Consider the following 24802-nt stretch of genomic DNA (forward strand, 5'->3'; position numbering starts at 1 on the left):
ATTTTATTTTGAAGCAGAAAAATAAAAGACATGAGAGATCCATGCAAGAAGGTCTTTGTAAAGACTTGTGTTCATAAACTCGGTTTTGCTTCTTTACCTTGTTGTCTGAGTATCTGTTATTGTGTGATTTTCATTTTTAGGTTATGGTTTAAGTACACAGATAATGCAAACCTGAAATGGAAATGTACTGTGAGACAAAAATACGCCAAAGCTAACCCCTCTTCACATTACATATAAATGAGTGGTCAAATATTGGTTTTACACAAAGGGTCTCACTAGGACAACTAGGCAAATAAAAGTTTATTTGGCGCGTCCGAGGCGTTTCATTCTCAAGGCCTCTAAAGTTCTTTATTGGTGCGGCAGGGGGCGTCTGTTGACCAGTGTTCCGTCACCTTGTGCAGAAGGTTACTGGGGTAGCGTGTTGCATAACAGGGATAGCTTGCATTATTTTTGAAAGAATTGCGGCTTAGCTCTTTAAAGGGATTTGGTGTTCCGTTTGATACTGCCAATTTGACATGCATAAAAACTAATGTAAATGTAAATTTGTGTTTTTTTGTAGCGATGCAATGAAGAACATTTAATATTCGAATGAATACCAAATCTTAGTAGTACGTAGCAATAATAATGATAACGTTATGCTGAATCAATGAGTTGAGAATTTAATTTCTGATCAGAGTATCGACTAATTGTGAAGCGGTATTAGGTGCATTACATGTACGTTGTGTATGGATAATATGACACTTGTGTTTAGTTTATATCGGTCAACGCGGAGATATTACAAATGTATAAAAAATGTACGACAGAAGGAGTCCAGACGCACCATAACACTAAATGAAATCCGATCCGAACCCCCCCCCCCCACACACACACACACACACACACACACACACAAACACACAACTCTCGGAGTGAAATATGCTATTCTTTCTTGCATGTTCAGGCGCTGATTGACAGCTTTCCACGGTAGCGGCTCCACCACCGCCACCACACTACAGCAATACGAAGGGGAGGGGGGCATGCAGACAGCAGTCGGAGCTGCGAAGTCTGTAGGCGCGGTGCTGTGTGTGTGTATGTGTGTGTGCGTGTGTGTGTGTGAGATGATTTAGGGGTAAATGGGATTAAACTACTCTCTCAGCCCCGGCGTTTCGAAATAGTTGTAGAGCGGGGAGGAGGAGGAGGTTCGGCGCCGCATGTGCTCGTCTGTGTACGGCTCTGAAACTCGTGGAGCCACGGCGGCGTATCCTACAGCTCCAAAGCAGCACGAAGAGGAGAGAGAAAACTAACGCTAGCTGCTACCAGCACTACTACTACTACTTCTTCTACTACTACTACGACTACTACTACCATTACTACTAGCTCGTTTTTTTTTATGTAGGGCTCGCTAGCTAACGTAGCAACTCGGGTCAACCTCTCCCTCCACATGCAGGCGTTGACGGGGAGGGAGGGGAGCGGACGCGATGATGTTTAAATGGCCATGCTAAACTCCTAAATTCTTCCACATTTCTCATCTTTTTTTTAGTTTGCGCTTTTGTCTCGGGGGCTGGAAAGATACACATCAACAAGCGCCTGCATCATGGAGAACCCAGCGAGCGAACCGCCGCAGCAAAGCTGCGAGGACGTTCGGAAAAGTGGCTATCTCCGAAAACAGAAGTCCATGCACCGGCGGTACTTCGTGCTCCGGACGGCCTCTGAACGCGGCGCGGCCCGGCTCGAATACTACGAGAGCGAGAAGAAATTCCGCGGCAAAGCACCGATCCCGAAGAAAGCTCTGGTGCTGGAGACGTGTTTCAACATCAACAAACGAGCCGACTCGAAGAACAAGCACATGATTGTGTTGTACACCCGGGCGGAGAGTTTTGCCATCGCGGCGGAAAACGAGGCAGACCAGGACGAGTGGTACCAGGCCATGGTGGACCTGCAATGCAAAAGTAAGCGAAACAGGCGACACGCACGCGCGCGTGCAGGCACACACTCGCGTATGCACACACTCGCGCACGCGGGCAAACACACGCACGCGAACGCACATACACACACTAACATGCTTCTGCAAGAGAACGTGGCAATGCAGAGGTCTGCGCCAAAGCGGCTGCATATCAGGACATGTCGGGGATGAGCTGTGTGTGGGAACACTTTTACTGAGCAATTATTTGTTTGCCAATTACAGGCAAGTTTACATAGCTAAATGCCTTCCAGTGTATGAAGGAAGCGTGCATTGCGCATGGACACTGTTGACATTGAAATGACCCAATACATGTGGATGCATGGTTGTAACCTTCTTTACGCTTATATATACGCTTATAACGCATGCATAGTTACGTTGATGGTATGAGGATGACGACTGGTAGGCATGCGCTTGCAAAGTTGTCCCCAGGTCCTCCATGTCCGCGCCGCCACCACCGCGAGACAACGCGTTATCATACTTGACACTCAGCCCAGAAATGTTCTCGCAGAGCTCCTCAGAACTGGCGGGTTTTCAAAACGAACGAAAACAATGTTTTTTTTTTTTTTATTCACTTTTGCCGTTCCCCTCCTTGTCCCGATTGTTGAGTTTGCGCATACGGTAATGGTAAAGTATGCGAACGCACGCTCGCATGCACGTTCGCACGCACGCACTTAAAACACACACGCACACTCACACACACAGGTACAGTCAGCTTGGGGCACCGCTCGAACAAACGCACGCATACACCCTGCCTTCTGTTTACTTTGAGTGCTCTATTCTGCTGACACTGCCATATACATACATGCATTGACTAATCAGAGTAGGTACACAAATCTCACTATTTTAGCAGCGTCTGGATCTGTCTTTCTGGGCATGCGAAGACGGTGAAGAAATTAGTAGGGGAGAACACACTTATCGATGAGAAAAAATCAATGGGATATTATTCCACTCATATCGTAATTGACAGCTTATTACTAAATTTCAACGTTTTCCAACCTGTTATCGATCTCATTTCCAAGGCAAATACCACCCTGGCCTATTATTCTTTTTTTTTTTCAACTTATGCCACACCATTACCCCCACCTCTTAACACCAACGCTCCCCACCCTCCACCTACACCATGCTACTTTTCTCAGAAGAAGCTATCAGACAGACTGTGCAAACACAGCTGTCTGGGGCCAGTGGCGGTGAGCGCAGCAACACTGGTTGACCTGTAAGAGAGCCAGTCGGCCTAGGCCCGTGCAGCCCGTACTGCCAGCCCCTCCGTCCTCCAGGCTGGGGCCGCGCTGAGCGAGGGGACACATGGTGATGCAACGCCGGGCAGAAGGGAGCCTTCTGTGGGTCCAAGGTACTCATGACCTGCTGCTCGTTAGGTGTCATTACATAAAGCAGCTGATTAGCCACGGCGCAGCAGAGGTTATAAAGAATGGGCTGGCTTGCTTGTTGGCTGGCTGGCTGGCTGGCTGGCTGGCTGGCTGGCTGGCTGGCTTATGAAATCCTCTTTTAATGCAAGGCTTGAGTTGAGTTGATATTAACGGTATGGAGAATGGCATTGTTATGGTAGGACTAGTAGCATAAAGTATCCAGAAGCCGGTTTGTTTGACATAAAGAATTCAAACTTGGATTTCAAAATCTGGATTCAAAGTATAGTTTGGAAATGTGAAAGATTGCAGAATCTTTGTATTCATTAAAGGATATTATTTAGCCCTATGCTCAACCAGCACTATTGAGAAACGTTTTTTGCACATTGGAGTCAAACATTTAAGCCAGGCAGTGCTTTAGAATCAACTTAGCAAGGTAAATAAAATAATATTGCACATGACACTGTTCATTGTTTCTGTCTCAGTTTTATGACACTATATTTACCTGTATCGCAATGATGTCATGCCACCTTAATCATGACTGAGGTCAATTAAAACCAGCAAAAAATGATTTACAAGACAAGGTGCAAAGTTATGCATCATAACCAACCCTTACACAAGTTTACTTACAGTTAACTAGTAACTTATATGTACTAGGCTTTAACTGCTGTTCATGTGCATAGAAATAGAAAACACACCCAAACACAGACATTTTAATCATGTGATTAATAAATAACATTGATTAAAGTCATTCTATTCTTAAATAAAATGTATGCTTATTGCTTGTCTATTACTATTATAGTACTCATTATAGTCTATCAATTAAACACTATTGTCTATATGGTGTAGCACCAAACATCTGCACTGCATGTCATTAAAGCCATACTCTACATATCAAATCAGCTATGTGTGCATTATCAACATGTTTTAGTGTAAAGAGAGTTACCACGAAGAACCAAGCAATGCATAAGCTGTCGTCATACTCTGCAGGGCATAACGCTGTGTCAATGTGGCTGTACTGGTAAAATAAAAAATTGCTCGCTAAAATTGTTCTCAAACTTCCCACACTCGGCCCATTCCCAAGACATTACACGCAATTGCACTGAAAGTCGGACAAAATGGAAACTTTTGTAAAAAGATTATTGTTTGATATCAGCCAGCCAAGTCTCTCTGAAACAAACTCTCACACGATTCCTGTATTGAGAACTTGACAGCTGCGTTGAAACATCTCTCCGAAGTATATCCACAAACAATAATAAGTACTACATTGAGATCACCACTCACTTGTGGATTTCCACAAGTGTGTGGAAATCCACAATCAATTAATAACCCATCCAACAGCTGCGTCTGAGGTTCGCTGTCAGCCTGGCCGCGGGACCCCCGAAAGGTGAGGGGTCACCTTGGGAAGTCTCCAGTTGTTGGCATTAAAAACAAACAAAAAGACGCAGACGTCAGCATTAAAACCGCCGTTAAATAAAACCTGCTTGGCCAGAGCCTCCTTGTCTGCTGACGCACCGTCCGTCGCAACCTCCGCGAAACGTGATGGGGGTGAATGTGCGAAGGACTGTCCCCCCTGTCAGTGTTGGGGGGCCGGTGTTGTGTTTCTCTACTATAGATGGCTTTGTTTTTGGGTTTATTTGTTGCCTCTTTGTTTCTGTTGCTTCTGCGACTGTGACAGAGTAGCGTGCATCACGGTAGCGCTCCTGGTATGTGGCTGGAGCCGGCTCCGATATACTATTTCAGGTTTAAGGTTTCCGCATGTGAGATGAGGTGAAGTGTTGATGTGCACACACGCACGCACGCACGCACACACACACACACACACACACACACACACACACACACACCCATGCCTCCCAGACATGGCTACACATGCATACAGGCCCTACCTTGTAAAATGTGTGCATTCATTTGTAGACAATGAATATGTCAATGACAGCAATATTGTTTGTTCTATTGAATGGGAGAAGGTAATAGCTATTGTTTTGGACTCAGGATTTGTGCTGAGTACTGCTCAGAGGAGCTAGAGATTAAGTAGGCCGAATTAAGGTTGTTAGGTTCACTGCTATCTGTTCACCTGTGAGCGACCCTAGTTAACAGGTTGGAGGTGATAAGTGATAAGATAAAGACCCTGGCTACGACACACATAATCACTTGTGACTTGACCCATTTCAGGTCCTGCATATACATGTGCAACAGTTTGACTCACATTTGAAATCATTCTATGCTCCCATAAAACCGACTCAATATCAACCAGTAAACGTCAGCCAAAATAACAGTTGGCTTGTTTATGAGTTAATGAAGTAAATATATAAATGACAAAGAAAAGAAAAAAAAAGTGAAGAAATGGTTTAGTGTTATGGCTGCAATTTGTCAATCTAACTTTACTATGGCTTCCATCATCTCTTCCTTTGCCAAGAAAATCTTTGCCTGAACTGAAACGAAGTTTAATCATATTCCCACACTCTAAACAGAGGGCATGCTTATTGTGCGGTCGGAAGTCTCAAAAGAAAAAGTAAAAAATGCTAACGCTAATGCTTTTCATCACTGGCGACTCGAGTGATCAACGCTAAACCTTGGGTGACTATATATATATATATATATATATGAATATATATATATATTACGCCCCGGAAGGAGGCTGACCAGCATTGAAATATAATACTTTCTCATTCAAAGATGAATGATTAGCTGTTCAGTGATAACGTACATAAGTCAGACTTCTTAACAGGACTTTTCGAATGCTCGGTTTACCATTTGCAGCCCTGAGCCTGCCGGTAGAAACAATTTCTCTGCCATCTCTGGGCAGCATGCAAGCCTGGGGGGGGTTTGACTTGGCTTTGAATTAAAAGCACGTAAGAGTATCACAACACCCCTCCATTTGTTAAATTTCAGTGCGAAGGCAGCCAGAAGTATTCTCATCCCGTTTGGTCGGGGAGGGGGGTTCTTCCTCATGCAAGCCAGGCTGCCTAGCAACCCATATTTCCCGATAGACCAGAGGTTCTTAACCTTTGACTTGAGGTGTATTACCTTATGTAAAATGTACATCCAAACCTTTCGCTAACCAACTCATAAGCAAACGTTTGAACAATAGATGCATTTTGGTTGAGCAAATAGTGACAGCTACCCCTTTATACAAAATGATCACTGCATGAACGCCCACAGTGGGAAACAGTGGGAAGAAAAAGCCAGCAATACAGCCTACGGTCCCAGTGTGTTTATGTAGCAAACACAACTAAACAGAAATCCTGAAAATGGAAAACATGATGAAATCTTTTTAATTATAATATTTAGTGGGTACTATTAACGTTCCAAATATTGTACATTTGTCTACATCGGGACTTAAATCCCAAGTGCCACCTCCAGTAACCCTAATCCTAGCCACAGGTTGGAAAACACTGCTATAGTCCACTCCCTCAAGTTGACAGTGATGCACAAGCTCACAATGTGCCTTTGAGCTGCATCTGAAATGGGGTCGCTGAGTTCTGAGTGGTGGCATGCCACAGCATGAAGGGGAGTCAGTTTCATTTAAGGTTGTGTGTGTGTGTGTGTGTGTGTGTGTGTGTGTGTGTGTGTGTGTGTGTGTGTGTGTGTGTGAGACTATGCAAATGTATAACCTCTCATGCATAAACACTGTCTAAATCAGAAAAACTGGCACAAAAACATCACACAAACGCCGGCGTGCACGGCGGCGAGGCACATAGAAACAACCCAACCGACCAGGTGAGCAGACATGAAAAAGCAGACGTGAATTGTCCTAGGAAGACCTCGATACTCTAGGAGGAGCGGGGAATTGAACTAGCGACCTTGCGGCTACCAGCCAACCCGTGCTACCTCCTGAGCTACTACCAGCCAACCCGTGCTACCTCCTGAGCTACTACCAGCCAACCCGTGCTACCCCCCCCCCCCTCTCTTTCTCCGGACCCCGCAGTCCAAGGAGAGCTCTTCTAAATCCTCCCAGGAACCGTCCCAACAGCACAGAGGCTTCCCCTCCGCAAACGGAGCGGTAATTAAACAAACACTGGCTGGTCGCCGCGCACTCTGATACCGGCCTCAGGGCTATTTGTTCAGCTGAGTCCGGCTTGGCCCCTCCGGCCTGCTGGTGCAGTGTGGAGATCCAGGTCTCCTATTTGCACGGCCATTAGCCACTAAGTCTGATGTGTGAACGGTTTACTTTTGACAAGACGCCGGAGTCAGACTGCTGGGGGGGTCCCCCTTCGCAGTCTGAGGACCTGTTCCACGAACTGTTCAACAATAGTGGCGTGTCGGATGTCGGCTCCGCCGGCAGCAGGGTAACATGCTGCTGAGTCGACCGCACTGGTGCTAACGCGGGTCCTCACAATGCAGGCGGACACTGTAATGTAACACACACACAAGCACTCTCATGGGAATCCAGGCCGGCACACACTATCACACACACAGACACACACGCACACGCACACACACACACACACACACACACACACACACGCACACACTCAAACTCACATGCATGCGTAACCAGGCCGGCACACACTATAAAACACCTCCACACACACTCTTGTGAAACCCAGTCGGCACAGTTACGGCCTAACTGAAAACATAAACACGATCGCAGGAGTGATAGAATCTGTGTCCGACGCGACGCGGTATTTTTACCCGGCATTGTGGGTTTAGCTCGCCCGGAGAGAGAGAGAGAGAGAGAGAGATCTGACTCACTCTCACTCCCCGCCCGCTGTCCAAGTCTGCCGATTAGCCGCTAAACCCCTCGCTTAAGCGTTGCTCGTCATCCTAATTAGCCCTTCATTAGTGTCCCGGTTCAGGCCGTGGCGGGGGCGTCTGCACGCCTGCGCCGGGAGGACCGGAGGGTTCTGCGGGCAGCGGGTTCTCTGCGCGGGGCCCACAGGGACGCGCCTCAGCGCCCCGATACCCACCTGTTTGTTTATGACAGGCTCAGCCGTAGCGTCGGCCACGATGGCAAGACACGCAGCCTGTTGCTACACGGCAACCGCGAGCCGCGTCCTTATCAGCTGGGCCGTGTCCGCAGACGTCAGCGAGCCAAACAGCTCTGTTTGTTTAGGATAGCTGTACTTTCCCCGAAGCGCTGTCGAGAGCACGACGTCACGGGGATTACCGATGGCGTACCAGCCGTGGTCCACACCTTAACTTGACCATTGCGGAGTGCTTTCGACCTCCGACCCCTTAGGGCTATAATGGAGCCTAAATCTGGGATGATGAGCTCTGTGTAGCCTACGGCGGCGCGGTCACTTCCTCTGCAGGAATAGCTCAGGCTGGAGGTTTAACACGCTTTAATTTAATTCAACAGCTACAGGCTATCCGGGCTGGCCTCCTGATAACCTCCCCCCCTCCCCCACACACACACACCACCACCACCTCCTACATCAACCCCACCACCATCACCTCCACCATCACCTCCACCTTCTCCTCCATCACCTCCACCACCATCACCTCCACCTTCTCCTCCATCACCTCCACCACCATCACCTCCACCTTCTCCTCCATCACCTCCACCACCATCACCTCCACCTTCTCCTCCATCACCTCCACCACCATCACCTCCACCTTCTCCTCCATCACCTCCACCACCATCACCTCCACCACCACCATAACCTCCTCCATCACCTCCACCACCATCACCTCCTACATCACCTCCACCACCATCACCTCCTACATCACCTCCACCACCATCACCTCCTACATCACCTCCACCACCATCACCTCCTACATCACCTCCACCACCATCACCTCCACCACCACCTCCACCATCACCTCCACCTTCTCCTCCATCACCTCCACCACCATCACCTCCACCACCATCACCTCCTCCATCACCTCCACCACCACCATCACCTCCTCCATCACCTCCACCACCATCACCTCCTCCATCACCTCCACCACCATCACCTCCTACATCACCTCCACCACCATCACCTCCTACATCACCTCCACCACCATCACCTCCTACATCACCTCCCCCACCATCACCTCCTCAATCACCTCCACCACCATCACCTCCTACATTTCCTCCATCACCACCACTGCCATCAACTTAACGCCACCGTCACCACCACCCCATTTGCGAGGTAAACTTCGGAAACGCATGGACTCCATACAGGGGGGGCATGGGTTGGGGGGGGGTCTTGCACAACAAGCTCGTCCCCCCTCCCCCTTTCCCCATGTCACAGACCTAGTCAGTAAAAGTGCTCGCGGCTGATAGGCCGTTGGCCAAGAGGAAAGGGCTTTCCAATGCACTCACCCAAGGGGCCATATGTTAGGTCCACCCGGGCCGTGGCGAGCCCACCTCCGCCTTTAATGCACTGTAATCCTTAATGGTGTGACTTATTGATCGCCACGGGTCGATGCCAGCCCATTAACGAGCAGCCAGTCCTGGTTGTCACGCAGGTCGGCGGGTTCGTAGCAACAGGGTGAAGAGAGAATCGGTGCCACAGAGAGAGAGAGAGAGAGCGAGAGACAGCGTCGCTCAAAGAGAGGCAGGAAACGACGTGTTTCACCCATGGATTCGTAATCGATGGATTACGATTGTTAGGGAGTAACTTTAATGGCTGTTTGGTGTTGGTGCTTCATGTGTGTATTTATATAAGGATAGGCTACTGCGCTTTCAAAATAAAAGTTTGGTATTTTAAGAACGAACCATCCCCTTCCTCCACCATTACTTACTTCCTCGCAATAAAGACTGTCTTGGCCTCGCTGGCCGTCAACTTGCAACGCAGCAGCAAGCGCATTTTAAACCCTACCTGCAACTCCCTCGTTAAAGGGATCGTAATGTGTCTGGCTGTGGACGTGCACGCACACATTTGTCTCTGAAAGGAGCACGTATTGAACTTGAAGCAAACCAAACAGTTTGGACAACGCTCAGCATTAGGCTCTCGATGGAGGACCCGATAGACAGCTGTGACGTGTCTCTCCCGCCACGGTAGAAAGGCTGAGGAGAGGGGAGAGAGGGACTGGAGCAGAAGACGTATGGGGAGGAGCAGCAGGGCCAAGATGGGGGTCACCTCATGAGCTTTTAAGCCCCTGAAGCCTGGCCTGTGTTGTGGCGGGGTTTGGAGCAGCTCTGCGTGTCATGGACCGGGCGTGGAGTGCTGGGCTGTAGGGCAATGAGGTCACAGACTTCAAATGGAAAAGCCAGCCAGAGCCACTGACTGGGCCTCACTCGGGGAGAAAGGGAGGGAGGGAGAGAGAGGGAAGGAGGGAGAGGGCGGGAGAGAGAAAGGGAGAGGGAGAGAGACGCCATGCTAGATGACTTTAAAGGCTGAAGTCGGAGCGAGAGAGGAAATGCTTTCTGTGCTGTGTTGTTTGAGATGCTACATGCTACTTGAAGTGAATTTGTTGCACTTTGTTTGAATTTCTGTGCTTGAAATATAATACTTAATTATATCTTAATCCCACACACGACAGAGAGCTTGTCCATTGTCTTCACCTGAAAGCCCCTTTCTGAGTATTTACCTTTGAGGCATACTGCCATGCAACCCATGGCAGTAGTAGTCCATCACAAAGTACCTTTTCTGACCATTGATGTTCACAAAGGGGCTAATTTGCAATGAAGCCATCAGCCGAGCCAAACTGCCAGGGGAAAAGACACACATCAAAGGAAGATCGCCTGAAATAATCACAAGATTACCACACAATCACAAGCACTTTGTGTTACATTTGCTTGCATGAAAAGTGCTATACGAATAAAGCTTGATTGAAGATAAACACAACGCATTATGTGTGACGGCTGACAGGCTTGCTCAACAAACAACTGGGTCTTAGCTGCGACCAGTGGGCCTTTGATAAGAGAGCATTCTCTCCCATCAGGTCTTCTGAACGCAGTACCATGTAGGTCCCAGTAGCATGTAGGTCCCAGTAGCATGTAGGTCCCAGTACCATGTATGTCCCAGTACCATGATCGTGCAGGCGTGTACCGTTTGGTACACTGGCCGTTTGGCATCCTGGAAAACCTGCAGGTTTCTGGGAACGCTCCCGGCGTTCCTCCTCCTACTCACAGGGAGTGTGATGGGAACGGTAACCGCCACGGTCAATAAAATGTGTTTCGCAGAAGGAAGCGCTCGTCAATATTGCAGCAGTAAATCGGCACCAATAAGATAAACACACTGACACGCAGGCAGATACGCACACACACACGCACACAACACGTCGTGCCGCACACACACACATATCGTGCGCCACACACACAAACACACCCAGACATCTTGCACAACACCCATACACGCACACACACATTGGCACAACACACACGCACATGTCGTGCGCAACACACACACACACACTCACACACACACACACACACACACACACACAGACATCGTGCACGACACATACACAAGCACAGACAGCCTGAATAACTCCAGCAGTAAGAAGTAAAATGAAAACGCGACTGTTTCTTTGCTACAAGTTACAGCTCATCGCCAGACCCCCTGCAGGAGTCATTCCTCCAGCCCAGAGGGGAGTTAGCATAGCGCTTATGTTTAATCTCCAGGGAGGCAGCAGCTAGCACCGCAAATAAGAACCGTATGAATAGACGTCAGTGTAGTGGGACCGTGTGTCCATCGCCACCCCCTCCCACATAGAACCCAGCTGTTTGTTTGTGTGGCCGGTCTGAGGTGGAGTCAACAACTGAGCAGCGCCTGAATAAAGGTTGCTCTCTGGGATTTGGCGCGTTGGACGATTACACGCTACAGGTTAGCGTCCTGGGGTTAACAGGGGCTGGGTGTTTTTGCGTGTCGCGGCTTTGCCCACTTAGATTCTGCATCCGGACTTTGGCGTGTTTATCGTTTTAAGGCAATCTCGACGCATCAGTTTGCCGATGTGTTAGAAGACGCGAGGGCCGCGGTCAGTATTCTGTGTAACATTAATTATCGTGTACATGCGGGCTACATGGTGCCGAGGCCGTGCTAATGATTTCCCACCGCTGTGAGTTATATATCAGCCAGCTCCAACCGCGCATACCATGAATTCCTTATGACACGTTTCAATAGAGCTAACTCAACGTATTCTCCCCTATGAGGCAGGCGCGTGTTCCTGGTGTGTGTGTGTGTGTGTGTAGTGCATTTAGTAACACAATGTACGGTGACCGTTTGATAACCCCTCCTCATCTTTCTCTGCGCGATGGGGAGGGACCTGGGGGGGGGGGGGGGGGGGGGGGGGGGGGATGTGGGAGTGCGTTCGCCTTCATTCGCGATGGAGTTAACAAAAATAAAGCTGGGAACCAGTCCTCCGTGGGCGAAAGCCCAGGGGGGCATCTATAATTCACACAAAAGCCCCCCCCCCCCCCCACCGCCGCCGCCAGCCGCCCACCCGTTCAAACAAACAGAGCCACATCAAAGTGTGGTGGACGGGTGAGGAGGGGCTAAGTGGTGTTCGGTAGGTGTGGATGGAATGCTGGGACTATCTCACCCTCAAGAATTCCTATGTTCCTGTTCTGGGGTAGGGGTGTGACTACTGCGGTACCTTCGTGTGTGTGTGTGTGTGTGTGTGTGTGTGTGTGTGTGTGTGTGTGTGTGTGTGTGTGTGTGTGTGTGTGTGTGTGTGTGTGTGTGTGTGTGTGTGTGTGTGTGTGAGTGTGTGTGTGTGTGTGTGTGTGTGTGTGTGTGTGTGTGTAAGGATACGTGTGTGTTTCTTTACCACGGTGGTTGTGGTGGTGGTGAGTTAGTAAGGGATACCTAGTCTCGGTCAACAACATCCTTTTGTTTCTCAGCGTGTCTTTGTTGCCGGGCGGTCCCTCAATGGCATTTTCTTTTTCGCCATTTCACTTCCAGCGCAAATGCTCCCAGACCACTCTAGGTTGGCTGCAAATGTCTTCCTTGGCGGAAAAAGCCAGCCCCACACACACACACACACACACACACACACACACACACACACACACACACACACACACACACACACACACACACACACACACACACACACACACACACACACACAGGAGCCATGGGGATGTTTTCAGGGTTTGTTCAGCTGCCTTCTGTACATGCAGGGTAAAATAAAAGTAAGAAGAGTTTGAGTAGTTTAGATGGGTCGTCCCACATGGACGTCAAGCTACCCAGGTTTGAATCCCATGTCATTCGTGTGTGTGTGTGTATGTGGCCCTGCTGTCGTCAATGTCCTGTCCCTGACGTCACAGTATAAAGATACAATAATAAAGGCATACAACTGTCACACAGTTCGACCTTCGAGCGAATTCACACAATGAAAAAAACCTTTCACGGCTCCCTCTCCCTCATCGTACTGCTTTCCTCTGTCTCTCTACCGCCTCGCTCCCTGCACTCTCCCAAAGGCTCCTTGTGTGGGATCTCGCCTCCATCTCTTCCTGTAGTAACTCTCACACACACACACACACACACACACACACACACAGACACACTCACACACTCTCGCACTCGGCTGCATGAAATAGTAATGCATGGCCCTGCATGCTATTTCAGTCCCCTGCAAGAAGCGGTTGATCCTGCAGTTTAAGGAAAAGAGCAAAAATCACACACACGCACACACACACAGACACACACACACACCCACACAGGCACACACACACGCAAACAGAGGACACACACGCAAACAGAGGACACACACGCGGGGGCCGTTATGCAAGCACTGCCTTATGTTTATAGTTCAGGCGTCATGCGTGCGTGGGCGTATATACATTTATCCATTGCGGGATCCGCGATGAATGATGGATCGCTTAATTCACCAGGAGGTCCTGCCAGGACCTCCTTATTTAGACACATCGCCCTTTCATTTTCTCCCCAGTACCTCAAGTGATCTAAAACCATGATGCAACATTCTGCATCTCGCTTTCCCCGCTGTATCCCCCGTGCGTCATGGGGGAAAGAGATGAGTTATTAAAACCAGCCCCCCCCCCCCCCTCCCGAGCTCACCTGTTTCTGCCTGATACAGAGAGAGCACGACTGTTCCTACGGAAACAGGTGAGTCCCGTTGTATTGGGCCTTCGTGTCAGCGAGTTGATATAGGTTTGCACCGCGGCGTGTTTGTGTTCTGCGTCTCTCAAGGCACAGAGCTTGGCACTGTGGATAGAGAAACAGAAGAGCTCCACCCTATGCTATAGTACTGTTTGACTGTGCTCAACACCGTTCCCCCCGCTTTAGCCGTGTTGCTCCAGCACATATCGACTGCTTTGTTTCTGTACACTATTTGTGTAGCACATTTCATATGGTATACACAGACTCAATGCACTTTTAGGAGAAACGTAGAAAAACACTACCAACCATAGGGTTAGGGTTAGGCTTCAAGTTAAAATTATGATAGCAGTAAAAGGAAAAAAACTAAAAAATTAAAGTCAGCACACCAATTTGGAAGGACTGCGAGCCTTAGCACTGAATTTGGATTAATAACCCGAATCTGATTATTTAGCTTGGCTTCATTATTTAACGTTCTTTTTTAAATTTGGTCAGTATCAGAATCCATTGGGCATGTGCAAAAGATCAACGACAAAGGCACACTGTCATAAACGTGGCACACGTTTGTGTGTCTGTGTGTGTGTGTGTGTGTGTGTGTGTGTGTGTGTGTGTGTGTGTGTGTGTGTGTGTGTGTGTGTGTGTGTGTGTGTGTGTGTGTGTGTGTGTGTGTGTGTGTGTGTGTGTGTGTGCATCCACGTGCCTGAATGTGTGTGGGTGTGTGTATGCGTGTGCAAGTTTGTATTCACAAGCATATGTGTGTGTGTGTGTTTTTACTATATAGCTCCACCCTATGCTATAGTACTGTTTGACTGTGCTCAACACCGTTCCCCCCGCTTTAGCCGTGTTGCTCCAGCACATATCGACTGCTTTGTTTCTGTACACTATTTGTGTAGCACATTTCATATGGTATACACAGACTCAATGCACTTTTAGGAGAAACGTAGAAAAACACTACCAACCATAGGGTTAGGGTTAGGCTTCAAGTTAAAATTATGATAGCAGTAAAAGGAAAAAAACTAAAAAATTAAAGTCAGCACACCAATTTGGAAGGACTGCGAGCCTTAGCACTGAATTTGGATTAATAACCCGAATCTGATTATTTAGCTTGGCTTCATTATTTAACGTTCTTTTTTAAATTTGGTCAGTATCAGAATCCATTGGGCATGTGCAAAAGATCAACGACAAAGGCACACTGTCATAAACGTGGCACACGTTTGTGTGTCTGTGTGTGTGTGTGTGTGTGTGTGTGTGTGTGTGTGTGTGTGTGTGTGTGTGTGTGTGTGTGTGTGTGTGTGTGTGTGTGTGTGTGTGTGTGTGTGTGTGTGTGTGTGTGTGTGTGCATCCACGTGCCTGAATGTGTGTGGGTGTGTGTATGCGTGTGCAAGTTTGTATTCACAAGCATATGTGTGTGTGTGTGTGTGTGTGCACATTGTAGAAGCCTGTCCAGCAGGTCTGTGTGTGTGTGTGGGTGTGTGTCGGTGCATGCGTGTTTGAATGAATTGCAGTACCCTGGGTGAATCGTGAGGTAGACTGCCTCTCCCCCCCCACTCCCCCTCTCCCCCTAGCACGTCACTGAACACGCAGGCTGTGGAGGCCTAATCCAGCTCACAGATAGAGGGGGAACAAGTCCAATATCAGCACACGTTACATAAGGCGGGCCCCCCTTTGGCCCCTCTGTACTGGTCAATAAAGGCCCCACCTGGTAGTCCGTGCTCGCTGCAGGTGCCTCACCGTGAGGACAGACCCCTCTTGTTGGTTTAGTTCAAAGTTCTGGTCTGGAAATGTGTAAACTGGCCTAACACACCATGTAGCGCTCAACTGTTCACTCAGTCGTATCGAATCCGCTTTCGCCTGGAGGATAAGGTAGCATGGGTGTGATTCCCCGAGGGTAAAGGTGGGCAGAGTTCTTCTTCTGCCAATGTGGCTCGTTTTTCCCATATATTCATTCATTCGAGTCTGCAGTTTGTGGAGAAAAGGTACATGTCGTAAGAACTATCAATAAATACATAAAGCTAAGAAAATGAAAGGAAAATAATGAATAAAGAGTACAGTATAGTACATGAAACATGAATATTTCAGCACAAGACCTGGTAAGTAGGTTATTTCAAGTCAATACAATATTTTACCGATATAGTAAAAACAATCCACATTTCAATTGTGCTCGACTTAACTTGAACTTAATCCTAGCCAAAGGCAGCTCAAGATGGAGAAGGTCTCTAAATAACCAATCTATTTTCTCTGCCTCCCTCTCTGCCTCCCTCCATCCCCCCCTCCCCCTCTCCCTCCCTCTCCCTCTGTCTCTCTCCCTCCCTCCATCTTTTTCCCTCCCTCCCTCCCTCTCTCCCCCTCCCTCTCTCTCCCTCTCCCTTCCTATCTCTCTCTCCTCTCCCTCCCTCTCTCTCCCTCTCCTCTCTCTCTCTCCCTCTCCCTCCCTCTCTCACTCCTTCCCTCTCTCTCCCCCTCCCTATCCCTCTGCGTCTCTCCCTCCCTCCACTCCCTCCATCTTTCCTCCCTCCATCCTTCCCTCTCTCTCCCTCCCTCCCTCCCCCCTCCCTCCCCCTCCCCCTCCCTCCCAGGTAAGAGCCTGGCGGACATCACCAGCAGCGAAGCCGCCGTCTCCGCGGCGGCAGCGGCGTCCGGCGGGGGCGGGGACTACGGGCGACGCGGCCGTCCTCCTCAACCCCGGGCCGGCCTTCAAGGAGGTGTGGCAGGTGAAGGTTTGGCCCAAGGGCCTGGGGCAGGCCAAGAACCTGGTGGGCATCTACCGCCTGTGTCTGACGGACAAGACGGTGAACTTCGTGAAGCTGCACTCTGACGCGGCGGCGGTGGTGCTGCAGCTGATGAACGTGCGGCGCTGCGGCCACTCGGAGAACTTCTTCTTCGTGGAGGTGGGCCGCTCGGCCGTCACGGGCCCCGGGGAGTTCTGGATGCAGGTGGGTGGGGCCCCCGAGGCCCTCTGAGGCGTTCAGTGCCCTAGGATAAGTTGCCATACTGTTAGGACTTTTGAATCGCTTGAATAGGATTTGATGCCTTTTTAGGCTTTCTCAAAACCTGTGAACCTGAGCTTACTTTTTGAATGTTTTTAGTACTTTTGTGATATTTTGGAAGACTTTTAATACGTTATATGAAGTCTGAACACTTGAGACATTCTCAGACTTTTTGTAAGACTTTTGTAGGTCATTCCAGGTGCTTCATATCTCAGAGCACCAATTCAATATAAAAAAGTCCAGTTATTGTTTACTATAACAAAAAGCAAATGACATGAATCAATAACAGTGGAAGTTAAAATAACTTTTTGAGTTTACACACGCACTCTTTAAGCATATGCGTTATATTTAATGTTTTTATTAACTATTAAAAAAAAAAGAAAATAACAACATGAATAAATTAGAGTAGAAGTATTTAAGTATTTTTTGTTAAAAGTATTTGAAAATATAGACCATATGTTTAAAGTGTGTGTGTGTGTGCGTGTGTGTTTGTGTGTGTGTGTGCAGGTGGACGACTCGGTGGTGGCCCAGAACATGCACGAGTCCCTCCTGGAGGCCATGAAGGCGCTGAGCGACGAGTTCCGTCAGCGCAGCAAATCACAGTCCAGCTCGGGGCCGGGGGGCGGGGCCACAGCCTCCAACCCCATCAGCGTGCCGTCCCGCCGCCACCACCCCAACCCGCCCCCCAGCCAGGTGGGCTTCACCCGCCGCTCGCGCACCGAGCCCCCCATCGGCGGGGGAGGGGGCGGGGGGGCCGGCAGCGCCAACGCCTCGCCCACCCCCCGCCACGGCCTCCCGCGGCCCCGCACCGCCAGCGACGCCGCCAAGGGCGAGGAGGGGGCGCCCGCCGGCTGCTCGGGCCCCCAGGGGCCCCCCGGCTCCAGCCCGGCCACCAACGGCTCCTGCTCCGGGACCCCCGTCCTGCGCTCCAAGTCGGTGCGCTCGTCCTCGGGCCCCGCCGCCAAGGCCCCCCTGGGCCTGATGCGCTCCATCTCCACGCCGGGCCCCTCGCCGGCCCCCAGCCTGTCCTCCAGCTCCGGCCACGGCTCCGAGTTCGGCGGGGCGGGGGCGCCGGGGCAAGCTGCCGCGGCGGGCCCCTACGGCCGCGGGCCCCCCTCCCACCACGCCTCGGTGTCGGGCTCCCCCAGCGACTACGGCTCCTCGGACGAGTACGGCTCCTCCCCCGGGGAGCAGGGCCTGCTACCGTCCCCCGGCCCGGGCCCCGGGTCCCTGGACGACGCCGGGGCCAACTACATCCTGATGGGCCAGTGCGGCGCCCGCAGCGGTGGCGGCGGCGCCGGGGGGGGCGGGGCCATGGACTGCAGCTCGGCGGCCAGCTCCCTGGCGTCCCAGGACGGGGGCGTGGGCTCCCCAGGGGCCCCGCCCGGGGCCAAGAGGGTGCTGCGGCGCTCGTCCAGCCGCGAGAGCGAGGCGGAGCGCCAGCTGCTCAGCAAGCGGGCCTCGCTGCCCCCTATGGCCCTGGAGCGGCTGGCCCCCCGGGGGGGGCAGCGCCGCGGCGAGGGCCCCTCCGCGCCGGCCCCGGGGCCCCCGGGGCCCGAGGAGGACTGTGCGGACTACGCGGTGATGTCGCGCAGCACCAGCCGCGAGTCGTTCGCCTCGTCGGCGTCCTCGTCCTGCACGCAGCGCGACTCGGGCGTGGTCAGCGGCTCCTCGGCCGGCGGCGGCTACCTGGACGTGGCCGGGGGGGCGGAGCTCTACCGGGGCGGGGAGGGGGGCGTGGCCACGCCGGTGTCGCCCCACCCGCCGCCCGGCGTGGACAACGGCTACATGTCCATGCTGCCGGGCGGCGGCTCCCAGCCGCCGGGGGGCCCCCCGCTGGCCGCCTCCTTCCCCGACGGCGGCGAGCTGTCGGCCAGGGGCCCCGCCGACGACTACATGGCCATGACGCCCAACAACAGCGTGTCGCCGCCGCAGCCCATCCGCCCGGCGCCGCCGCGCGCCGCCGACGGCTACATGATGATGTCGCCGCACGGCAGCTGCTCCCCAGAGCAGCGGGGGGGCGGGGCCTGGCCGGGCAGCGCCGACAGCCGCGCCGGCAGTGACTACATGAACATGTCGCCCATCAGCGTGCGCTCGGCCAATGGCAGCCCCCCGCCGGCGCAGGAGGCGGAGACCCAGCACGGGGCCCCCGCCCAGCAGGGGCCGCAGACGCCGGGGCCCAAGATGGTGTACTCGTACTACTCCCTGCCGCGCTCCTACAAACACAACCCCTCCAAGGGGCTGTTCGAGGAGGGCGTGGCCCGCGGCCGCCGGCCCAACGGGGGGGCGGGCGGCAGCAGCAGGGGGACGGGGGGCGGCGGGGGTCCGGCGGCGGCGGCGGCGGCGGGACGCCACCTCTCGCTCTCGTCCTCGTCCTACTCCTCCAGCTCGGCCAGCAACGAGAGCCTGGGCGGGGAGGGCGAGGAGCGGACCCCCAAGGGGCCCCACAGCGCCCCGGGGGGCAAGCTCAAAGGAGCGCCCTCCAAGGAGGTCAACGGCGGCGGCGGCGGCGGCCTGCAGCAGCGCCGCGGCGGGGCGGCCCCGGCCAAGCAGGGGGGCCACGCCCGCAGCCGGCCCGTCAGCCTGTTCGTGGACGTGTCCAAGGCCAACACGCTGCCCCGCGTGCGGGAGAACCCCCTGGCCCCGGAGCCCAAGAGCCCCGGGGAGTACGTCAGCATCGAGTTCAAGGGCGGCGCCGGGGGTCTGAGGCAGGGCTACTGCGGCCCCCCGCAGCCCGGGAGACTGCGGCCCGCCTGCGGCTTCCTGCCGCTGTCCCGCAGCCCCTCTGCGCCCCTCAGCCCCCCGCCGGGGGCCTCGGAGTACGTCAACATGGACCTGGGCCCCTCCCCCTGCCCCTCGCCGCTCTCCCTCACGCCGCTGGGCTTCCCCTCCTTCCACACGCCCCCCACCCCCCCCACCCTGGCCGCCCAGGCGCCCAAGCTCCGCGGCCGCGTGCCGGGGGGCCCCTGCCAGGAGGAGGAGGATGAGCAGGTGGTGGTCGTCGTGGCGACGGGAGGAGGAGGAGGAGGAGGAGGAGGGGCGGCCCGGAGGAAGAGCCGCGAGAGCGTCCCGCCGCCGAGCGAGTCGGAGTCGCCCACGTCCTGCGGCGACTACACCGAGATGGCGTTCAGCCTGAACCGCGACGGCTCCGCCCCCACCCGGATCACGTCGTCCAACGTCTCGCCCGAGGCCCCGCCCCCGGCCCGGCCCACGGCCCCCCTCGTCCCGGGGCTGCCCCTGGGGCTGGACTTCCCCCCGGCCAAGCCCCTGGCCAACCCCGACCACGGCGCCAAGGTCATCCGGGCGGACCCCCAGGGCCGCCGCCGCCACTGCTCGGAGACGTTCCTGGCGTCCGCCGCCTCCGGCCCCGCCCCCACCTCCACCTCCACCTCCTCCTCCTCCTCCTCCAGCTCCTCCACCGCCTCCCTCTTCCCGGAGCACGCCCAGGCCGTAGCGCGGCGCCTCGGCTTCGAGGGCATGCTGTGGGGGAACAGCAACGGCGGAGCGGCCGACTCCCCCGCACAGTTCCACCTCCCCGGGCAGCAGCCGTCACCCGTCGCCCAGGCTTTGTGCGGAGAGCAAGGCCTCAACTACATAGACTTGGACCTGGCCAACAAGGAGACGCCTCACCCGGTCGCCGACGGGCCCTCGGGGCTCCAGGCCGCCCCGTCCCGCCTGTTCGCCCTGCTCGGCGGGGGGTCCGGATCAGCATCAGGAGGAGGAGCAGGAGGAGGAGTGGCAGGAGCAGGGGCCGGCGGTAGCGGCGGCGGCGGCGGCGTCTCCAGTCTCAACACGTACGCCAGCATCGACTTCTACAAGTCGGACGAGCTGCGCAGCCACCAGAACGGCAGCAAGGAGGGGACGGGTAGGACGACTCACGCACACACCCCACAGGGACCGCACACTGACACGGCAGACACAAACACACACACACTCGGTCGACTGGGATTTTCTTCACTTTCTCTGCGACGTTCCCCCCAAATCTCCTCTAGACTATCATCCGCCTTGCAGTTGAGCAACTCTCTCTCTCTCTCTCTCGCTACGTATGACTTCCAAGCACCAGTCCTTGGCGCCAGGTTGGCAAAAGCCCCCGGGCCAAATTGTGTTTATGTCTGATGTACGCTAATCCCTGGCATGAGATATGGTTAGCTTCGACGTCGTAAAATGCATTATACATTTGTTGTGTTTCATGGCCGTTTGAACTCCATCGGACCCTAAGTTGTAGTTTTAGGCATTATAGACTGGACTGTGTGTGTGTGTCTGCGTGTGTGTGTGTGTGTGTGCGTGCATCTGTGTGTTGTTGAGCAGACAGAGACCGAAGATCTGGTTTCTCCAAAATGCCATATAAAGAAAAAGGATAGGCCTGTCTCCGTAACATAAACATACATACATTTCTTTAAACCCTCTGACAAAGTGCTTAACACTAACAACGTCGGTCAGAGAGCGCTGTTTAAGGTTGCGTCATGGCGGATCTATGCATGGCGGCATAAACCGCTGAGTAATGTATCTGGGGAGAGCGAGAGAGGCGCACACAGCAGTCCTGTTTCGATAGCGCTGTTCGCTCCTCCCTCCCCACGCGGTTCAGACGCGCAGGAACCCAACTGACCTGAGGAGGCTTCTCTGAGGAGGCTTCTCTGAGGAGGCTTCTCTGAAGAGGCTTCTCTGAGGAGGCTTCTCTGAGGAGGCTTCTCTGAGGAGGCTTCTCTGAGGAGGCTTCTCTGAGGAGGCTTCTCTGAGGAGACTTCTCTGAGGGAACGAGCGAAGCGTTCCGTCTTCGGTAAATGCGTTCATTCGCTTTTCAGAGCAGCGTTAAGATACAGAGGATGTTTATTTTTAGCCCCCCCCCCCCCCTGTAGATATTCTGTTCAGCGTTTGCTGTCGTTGTTTGGATTTGTGTTACAGTAGCAGAAGATGCTAAAGATTAAACACAAAGAGTTGTGAGGGTGAGAGGAAGTCAGTGGTGATTGTGGTGTCACCCCCCCCTTACCTTTTCCCTGTGAATACAACTCTAAGTTGATTGTTTTTTAAGGTTAAAGTGCCATGGAAAAGTGTATTAAAGAGTTTAATTTGAACCTAATTGAACCCGCGCCCCCCCTGTCCCCTTCATACAGTAATACCACTTCAGAAAGCAAGAAAACACATTGATGTGTGTGTGTGGTGTGTGTGTGCGTGTTTGTGTGTGTGAGTGTGTGGGATGGGGGCGGGGGGGGGTTATTGTGAGAATTTAGCTGTGTCAGCTGTATGTGTGTGTAATCTGTGTTTGTGTGTGTGTGTGTGTGTGTGTGTGTGTGTGTGTGTGTGTGTGTGTGTGTGTGTGTGTGTGTGTGTGTGTGTGTGTGTGTGTGTGTGTGTGTGTGTGTGTGTGTGTGTGTGTGTGTAACTAGCCTCTACACTGGCTCCATCTGAAGCTCTTCTGTTAGCGCTAGCACTTTAGCCGTGGCAACATGGGGCTGGGGGCGGGGGGGAATGTTACACGTTGGCTGTGAATGTGAGGCTAGGGCCAGAGTTTTCTCTCACACAGTTTCCCAATGCCTCTGTACAGTCCCCCCGTCCCCCCCCATACACACACACACGCATACAAAGCCCTCCCCCCTCCCTCCTCCACCCCCTCTTTCCTCTCCTTAGAATGATCCTTTTGTGTGTGTGAGTGTTTGTGCCACGCTGGGCCTCACCATGGCCAGATGAGAGAGAGAGAGAGAGAGGGAGAGAGAGAGAGAGAGAGAGAGAGAGAGAGAGAGAGAGAGAGAGAGAGACAGAGAGACAGAGAGACAGAGAGACAGAGAGAGAGAGAGAGAGAGAGAGAGAGAGACAGAGACAGAGAGAGAGAGAGAGAGAGAGAGAGAGAGAGAGAGAGAGAGAGAGAGAGAGAGAGAGAGAGAGACTACTTTGTTTCAGTTTATTCGGGTCCGTTTCTGTTGCTCCTTCTACCCGGCTGCTCCTCGCGTGTTATCATCACCGTTCTTTGGCTTACTTTAATGCCTTTTCTTCTAAGTATCCATTGCTTCTTCTTTGATTGCTGTTTTTTTCCGCGCAGTTGGCAAACCACACCGCTACTGCTTATTATTGAACTATTTCCTCTCCAAATTAAAGGGCGGTTTACTTTTTCCTTTCTTTACTGTGGTTGCCTTCAATGGCCACCCCTTTCGTCTCTACTCCTACATTTTCTTCTCCTTTCACACCTTTACCAAAAAGGGCTCAGAAACGTCATTTCACAACACGCTATAGCCGGCATATCTCCTTAACCGCACAGCAGACCCTGTTCCCCTGATGCATGTCACGGTGGAGGTGGAAGAGGTTTTCGCCCGTCACGCTACAAGGACGCCTTCAGGGCTAGGATGTGGATGCGATGGGGATCCAACCTGGTAGCTCTGTGGCTGGGAGTCGCATAACTCACTCAGCCACGATGCTGTCCGGCTGCACAACTTCACCCACACTGGTGGTGACTTCAGAGGGTAAAAATGTCTTTCCACCGTCTTGCCAGGAGGAAGAAACGTCCAGGAGAGGCCCAAAGACCAAACTTCTTTGCCCACTTTTTTTCCTTGTAGTCCTTGTATCCTTGTGGTACAAGTTTGGATCGGGTGCAAATCATTAGGTTATATTCTCATAATAATTGTAGTGACATTTGACCATGATGCGTCTCGCCTTTTGCTGCTGAGGTGTGTGCTTGAATACAGCCTTCTAGATAATAAATAAATGGAAAAAGGACAGACAGACAGACAGACAGACAGACAGACAGACAGACAGACAGACAGACAGACAGACAGACAGACAGACAGACAGACAGACAGACAGAGCCCCAGGGGCCCACGCCAAACCCTTTATGGGGCCCTAGGAGTGCAGTCTGAGGGCCACAGAATGATCTTGTCCGTGATTATTTCAATTCTGACGTTCAGAGGACCTGAAGCGTGGTAATTATAGCGCTGGTTTTCCTGGCAAGCAGATGCTTGCGTAGGACCACCGAAGGTGTGTGAGGGTGTGTTTGTGTGTGTGTGTGTGTGTGTGTGTGTGTGTGTGTGTGTGTGTGTGTGTGTGTGTGTGTGTGTGTGTGTGTGTGTGTGTGTGTGTGTGTGTGTGTGTGTGTGTGTGTGTGTGTGTGTGTGGAAAGCCAGGGGCTAAACTGATTTATTTAAACACACAAACGCAATATAAATACACACATAGCCACAGAGCACACATACCGCTGTGTAAATTCAGATTACCGCTGTGTAAAAGCAGATTACCACCGAAAACAGAAAAACAACTTTGACCAATCTGGGCGTCTTCTGTATATTTTCGGAAAAGCAGCCATATTGCATCTCCATGACGACCGGGCTCCTTGTCTTCAATATTTTAGGTCACAGGCAACCCTACCCCATGCACACACACACAGACACACACACGCAAAGGGAAAACCCTGCACGCACAGCCCTTCCGAGTGGAAGGAAGTGGCGTTGCAGTGATGCGACCCTAAACACGTGCAAGCGTTTAAAAGACGCACAGTGTCTCGGACGGTGAGCACTTCCCCGCCCGATAGCTTTCCTTTGCACAGCATTTGGTTTGTTTTTACCTCCTCATTCTGTGTGCCTTGCTCAA

General features: G+C 52.5%; 1 protein-coding gene across 1 annotated transcript; it reads left to right on the plus strand.

The window, feature by feature from the left end:
* Positions 1–957: 957 nt before the first annotated feature.
* Positions 958–21835, plus strand: LOC130370513 (insulin receptor substrate 1-like). Its single transcript, XM_056576256.1, has 6 exons — positions 958–1928; positions 16820–17176; positions 17738–19503; positions 19618–20580; positions 20641–21095; positions 21816–21835. Exons 2-6 carry the CDS (start codon positions 17084–17086, stop codon positions 21833–21835), a joined length of 3297 nt encoding a protein of 1098 aa, XP_056432231.1. The 5' UTR covers positions 958–1928; positions 16820–17083.
* Positions 21836–24802: the final 2967 nt, after the last annotated feature.

Source organism: Gadus chalcogrammus, chromosome 17, assembly GCF_026213295.1.
Source record: "Gadus chalcogrammus isolate NIFS_2021 chromosome 17, NIFS_Gcha_1.0, whole genome shotgun sequence".
In the NCBI taxonomy this organism is placed as follows: domain Eukaryota; kingdom Metazoa; phylum Chordata; class Actinopteri; order Gadiformes; family Gadidae; genus Gadus; species Gadus chalcogrammus.